The sequence below is a fragment of the Lolium rigidum genome, chromosome 7 (assembly GCF_022539505.1).
Source record: "Lolium rigidum isolate FL_2022 chromosome 7, APGP_CSIRO_Lrig_0.1, whole genome shotgun sequence".
Taxonomy (NCBI): domain Eukaryota; kingdom Viridiplantae; phylum Streptophyta; class Magnoliopsida; order Poales; family Poaceae; genus Lolium; species Lolium rigidum.
In genome coordinates, this window is record NC_061514.1 from 122,439,189 (window position 1) to 122,445,384 (window position 6,196).

Below are 6,196 nucleotides of genomic sequence, written 5' to 3' on the forward strand. Positions count from 1 at the left end.
ATATCAGCTGAATCGCCCGGGCTCCAGGGATAACAAGCACACATACTTTCTGGCAAATCTCTGAATGAAATGGATGTTTCAACCATCATTGGGTAAGAAAATCCATTCAAATGTTGGACTTTAAAATCACGCAATATGCTAGTATCCAGTCTAAACTTCAGACGAAATGCAAGCGTTGGACCAATCCTATTCGAAAAGCAAGGCTGGAAAAAATTCAGTTAGATGGGCAGCAGCGATTCACGTGTCCAATGGTCAAATACTGCCTATTTTCAAGTTACATCACAAATTTGAAGGGAAACGACCAGTTCAAGCCAATCTTTTCCGCGGTCGATGGCCCTACTCGGTTCGCTAGTCGCCATCGTTTCGTGTCCCGCGACGGGGGCGGGGAACGACATAAGGTAAGAGGGCACGGCGGTCATTGGGGTGGCGGATGGGGAAGTGCAGGAGCTGATCGAGAGAGGTTTTTTTCCCCAGATGAAGAGAGACAAGCTTGTCCTCCGACGTGTTATTCGTCGGAAGCATATAACGATCAACGCCTTTGACCCAACACCAACCCTTCGTCCGAGCGTTTGAGACCATGGGAGAAGAAACGCGAGGGAATGTTCAGAGGCTAGGAAAAAGTGCGTACAACTGATAAAATAAGAGCACGAAACTAGATAACCCTTCTTAAAATCATTTAAACGGTGAATTATAAATTGATGGATGTGTCAAGTCGCCTTGCACGTAAGTACACAAAATTGCAGATCATGAAGCCCCAAGCTGCAAAAACCTCATTAGAATCATTTTTTTTAACTACTTGTCTGCTCAGTTCCCTTTAGATAAAAGTGAACGCCCCTATATCAATTTACACTGGGAACAAACTTTTTTCCTTACATGCACAGGGAACAAACAAAGACAGATCGAAACTAGCTAGGCAAGTGCCTCGGCGCTCTTTCCTTGAGGCTCCACGAACCGCTTCCAGTACCAGTGCTTGACCCAGACCGTGGTCATGGACTCGAGCGGGATGCCCTTGGTCTCCGGCAAGAACAGCGCGATGAAGACGGTCATCACGGCGACCCAGGCGGCGTAGTACGCGAAGGTGCCGTACTTGAAGGCGCAGAGCATGGGGAGGAATGACTGCGTCTGCACGAACGTCAGGCCGAGGCCGATGGACACGTTCATGGCCTGCCCCGCCGACCGGATGTCCACCGGGAATATCTCTCCCGGCACCACCCACCCCAGCGGCCCCCACGACCACCCGAACCCGGCCGCGTGGACGCACGTCAACACCACCACCGCCACGCCGTACGTCCTCGCCATCGGCGCCTCGCCGCCCTTCCCGATTTGCGCGCCCATGATCCATGCAATCGCGACCTGGGCAATGATCATCTGCACGCCGCCGACCATGAACAGCACCTTGCGGCCGTAGCGGTCGATGACGAGGGCGGAGAGCATCAGGGCCACCAGGTTCGTGGCTCCGAGTATGACGGCGCCCATCAGCGCCGCGTTGCTGCCGAACCCGACGGTGCGGAACACCAGCGGCGAGAAGAAGGACAGCACGATCACGCCCGTGAGCTGGAAGAACATTGGCACGGCCACGGCGAGCACCAGGTGAGGCCGGTACTCGCGCCTCGTCGCCATCCGCCGGAACGCGCCGTCCTCGCTCTCGCGTGCCACCTCCACGGCGCGCGCGATGTCCTTGAGCTCCGCGTCCACGTCCGCGTTCGCCCCGCGCACGCGGACCAGCGCGGCGCGGGCGTCGTCCGTCCTGCCGCGCATCACGAGGCTGCTGGGGGTGTCGGTGAGGAAGAGGGCGCCCAGGAAGATGATCACGGCCGGCGCGCCGGCGAGGCCCAGGGAGAGGCGCCACCCCCAGGAGATGCGCGCGGTGGCGTAGTTGACGAGGTTGGCGCTCAGTACGCCGACACCGAGGAAGAACTGGAAGCCGGCGGTGAGGGAGCCGCGCCACTTCGACGGGGCCATCTCGGCGAGGAACAGAGGAGCGGCCTGTCATTTCAAACATACTCGTATGAAATTTGTCGATTTAGACTTTTCAAACAGAAAAAATTCAAGACAGCGCAATTCAGCAACTCCAAAGTTCAACTCAGCCTGAGTCAGAGTTTCAAACAAAGCATTTAAGGGGTGATTTCTGGACCTTATCATCTCGGTATTTCACTTTGTTTGAGGCTGCATTTGGTATTGAGGTAAGTACAGGCAATCCAGCTTTCCTTAACTGTTTTTTTCGTCTGACTAATCAATTTTCATGTTTTCGTAGCTTATTTTCCAGATTAGGTCAATCAATCTCAAGACAGTACAATTCACTAATTCAGCAACCTCAACCTTCAGAGTTCAAACTGAGCCAGAGTAGTGTCAAACAAAGCATATTTGCACTTCTTTTGAGTACACTACTTTTGTAAAGAACTTTCAGTAAACTAATAATCGGACAACATCTCTCTTTGTGGGAAAAAGCTGCTAGAGTCTGACATAGTATAATAAGGCTTAGTCAGCAGGTCTAATGATTTAAATATTATATTTATGCTTAGTTAGATCAGAGAGAAGGTAAGACTTGTCACAATCTGAAGTATCACATACTAGTATCATACATATGATATTAGTTTATGATACCACTCTCTCAATACATAATATCATAAGATAGTATCATAGTTTTATCATATTTAATGTTTCATAAAATCTCATGCAAACTTGTACATGATGTATTTACTATTATTTTTTCTAGTTTTATGTGCTATGATACATTATCATATTATAATACCCTCTCACCTCTTATGTCATTAATTGATGTGACACATCAAATTTTTGTCAACATGACGTGCATGATAGCACTTATGATACTTTCATTTTGGCTAGTCTAAATGGTCTCTCATGCAAGAGTTGGCTCTCGCAATGCTCCTAAGTACCTTGTTAAAGTGACAAGTGGAACATGTATTATTAAAGTGGTACATCTTAGTACCTAGCTATTATCATATTGACTATAAGGTTTCTTCTAGATGACATGATAATGTCTTATAACTAGCTGCCGGTCCTACTGTTGAACATGCTCTCAAGGTCACAGTGTTTTGGGCTTGGCTAAGAGAAAAATACTACTTCTATATAGGAGCTCGGCTACAGCAAACCAGCTGTGAAGTTGTTAGGCAAGCAACCGGGTCAACTACTCAACTACCAAATGATTAACTAATGATGGCGACGATTCATTCGCAGACTAGTAGTTGAACAAGTTTTATCTAGTTAGAAGTTTGCCAAGCTGTACTACTACTCCCTCCATCCCATAAAAATTGTCTAAGATTTATTAAAATTTAAATGTATATATGATACATTCAAATATAGATATATTTAAATGTTAATAGATCTCAGACAAACTTCGTGGGACAGAGGGTGTATTACTCTTGTGTATTCCATCTTGATTTACTACTCCTCTTAGAACTCCAAAAATATAATCTTATAGTCTATTGTGACTTGATTCATACTTCTTCTATTAAAAAATATAAAATGTTTTGGTAGCCTCCAATAGCGAACCAAAACATCTTATAATTTGGGAAGGACTTACTACAAACATAGGAATATGCCAAAGTGTGCTTGGTACTTTATTTACTAGCACCCTCTCTCATTCATTAGTACAATCAGTTAATTTACAATCCTAAATTTGAAAAACCTACATATGTCAGAATAAGCCTTAGATTAGTAATATGTTTGAACATGTGTATTTCTCTCAGCGATATGTTTTAAACAAGCCCAAAATAGGGTTTTTAGACAAAATTTAAAATCAGAATTTTGAAACACAATGAATTGTATTGATGGACTGTGAAACCACCAATGAAAAGACACTGATTTTTAATCCTAAATTTGAAATGTATGTGTCTGAATAAATATCAAATTAACAATATGTTTCAATCTGTCTATTCACTTTGGCGGTATATTTTGAACAAGCTCAAAATAGGTTTTGTTTCGAAAAAATTCAAAACATGAATACCAAAACCCAAGAAACCTCGTGATGGATTTAGAAACCCATTAAAAGAACATCAAAATAGATGCAATTTTAAAAAATGGTATTTCATAAATTGGCGACTAATACATACACTACACCACATCACTAGAATCCCATAGACAAGTAGGTCGGGAAAACAGCTTTTGCTAACAAAAATTCGGTTGGGAAAGGGTTTTGTCGACTGACCCCAACTATTTGTCACTGAAAGCGCAGTTGGCGAAGGTCTTTCTGGACGACATCTCTTTACGGACCAATAGTTCGTCGGCTAAGCTATAGCTTTCCCCATCAACATATACTTCCTCCACAGACTATTCTTCCCAGACCAACATTTGTTTCCCGGCCAACAATCAGTTTGTTTAAGGTTTGCCAACCAACATGTTTGAAGTATACTGAAACGCATTCAAATATGATGATGCACAAGAAACCTCTTTGCTTGGAACACAGTGAACTCTGAGTCAATTGTCATTTACTTGCTAACTGTGATAAAACCAAGTTTGAAACACAATGAAACAAATTGTTTCTCGCTAGGTTTCATAAAGTTATTTAAAGTTTCATCAAGTTTCTAAGTCAATTTTCAAATATTGTCAAAATATATTCAATATTGGTCTTGTTTTGAAGCTCTCTTCACTAGAAACCCAAATATTCAAATGATGTTCTAATGGAATTTATGATTAAAAGTTATATAACTTTAAAATTTAGAACTAGTTCTTATAAATTAAAGTTTGTAAGGAAAGAGAATGAAAGCTGACAAATTATCTTTAAAAAGTGGAAGAGAGAAGGTGGAGCATGCACGGGACTTTCCTTTCCTTGTACGGTAGAATTGCCGTTCTCACAAAACCCCGAGTTTCTGACCGGCAGCACTCGGCAAACCAATATACACTCGGCACATTGCTTTGCCATGTGTTGAGTGTCCATTTTCATTGAGTGTTTTGCGAGTGTGGCAAAGAGAACGTTTCCGGTATTCCTGGGTTTTAGAGTTTTGGGAAATCTTCTGGAATTGCTCTTAGCCTCTCAGCCTCTTCTTTAATTAGCAAGAGCTCAGTATAGCTCCCAACGGCTAGGTACAGTTTTGTATGGCATGGTGTGTTCACAATGGCAAGTAACTGAGGCACACCTAGCTGTCTGCGAATAATTAACATGCAAGTCCATCGCACGCAAGGTCGAATGAGTCCAGTGAACAATGGCTGGCCGTATACGCAGAATATGTCAAGTGAAGACTTAATTTGGATCATTCACTGTCACATGCACTGATGAGATAATGCCCAGTGATGGAAGGTGACATGTGCAGGTGTACTGTACTGTACTGACCTGGTTGGTGAAGCCGACGCCGAAGCCGAGCAGCATGCGCCCGATGATGAGCATGGCGATGTTCACGGCCGCGCCGGTGATGGCGCCGCCGGCGAAGAAGAGCGCTCCTCCCATGAGCATGATGCGCTGCCGCCCCACGGCCTTGGTGACGCGGCTGGCCACGAGCGACGACACCAGCCCGGCCACGTACAGCGACGACGTGAAGGCCGTGAGCGCCTGGCTGTCGTAGAGGCAGTAGTCGTCGCGCTTCGCCGCCGCCATCCTCGCCAGGACGTGCGGGAAGAACCGCTCCAGGAACGGCTCCATCTGCGACACGCCGCCTGAGAGCATACATGTTCGTCAAGCTCCGTCCCCGCCGGCTCCCATATGTAACTGAAGAAGCAGCTAGCGATGGATGGATGCTCACCTGAGATGCCGATGTCGTAGCCGAAGATGAGGCCGCCGGAGGCGGCCACGAGGCACGTCGTGAGCACCGACAACGTCAGGCGTCCGCCGTAGTCCGCGGCCTGGAGGCCGTCGTTCGCCACGACGGCACCACCACCGGCCATCTCTCTCAGTGTGCACTTCGCGCTTTCGTTTACGCCCTCGCTATGCAGCACAGCAGACAGAGCTCTCTCGTCAAAGGCATCTGAGCCAGGAGAGGATATATGTAGACTTCCACGTGCTGGTGGCCGAACTCAAAGAACGGCAGGTAGGCACTACCCAGCCAGCTGAGCATGGTCAGTACTCGAGTTAATAGCAAAATTAAAACCAGCACATTAGCCAAATTTATCAGATGGGGCAAAAATTCACCACCCATTTTTGTCCATGTGCCGGCAGAAGATGTGGGTGGAAGCGGGTTCCCACAGTGCCGCCCCCAAAACATGAAACCCAATATTTTTTTTAAATTAAATTCAAACAAACGGT

At 46.0% G+C, this 6,196-nt stretch overlaps 1 protein-coding gene across 1 annotated transcript; it reads right to left on the minus strand.

Moving 5' to 3' along the window:
• Window positions 1-909: 909 nt before the first annotated feature.
• LOC124671923 (sugar transport protein MST1-like) lies at window positions 910-5,838 on the minus strand. Its single transcript, XM_047208241.1, has 3 exons — window positions 5,697-5,838; window positions 5,291-5,610; window positions 910-1,986 (listed from the first exon to the last, which is right to left on the minus strand). Exons 1-3 carry the CDS (start codon window positions 5,836-5,838, stop codon window positions 910-912), a joined length of 1,539 nt encoding a protein of 512 aa, XP_047064197.1.
• Between the last annotated feature and the right edge of the window lie 358 nt (window positions 5,839-6,196).

Coding starts and splice junctions, on each gene's coding strand:
- LOC124671923 (XM_047208241.1), bottom strand. CDS start 5,838: ATGGCCGGTGGTGGTGCCGTCGTGGCGAACGACGGCCTCCAGGCCGCG. Junction 5,611..5,696: donor CTACGACATCGGCATCTCAG/GTGAGCATCCAT, acceptor GTATGCTCTCAG/GCGGCGTGTCGCAGATGGAG. Junction 1,987..5,290: donor GCGTCGGCTTCACCAACCAG/GTCAGTACAGTA, acceptor TTGAAATGACAG/GCCGCTCCTCTGTTCCTCGC.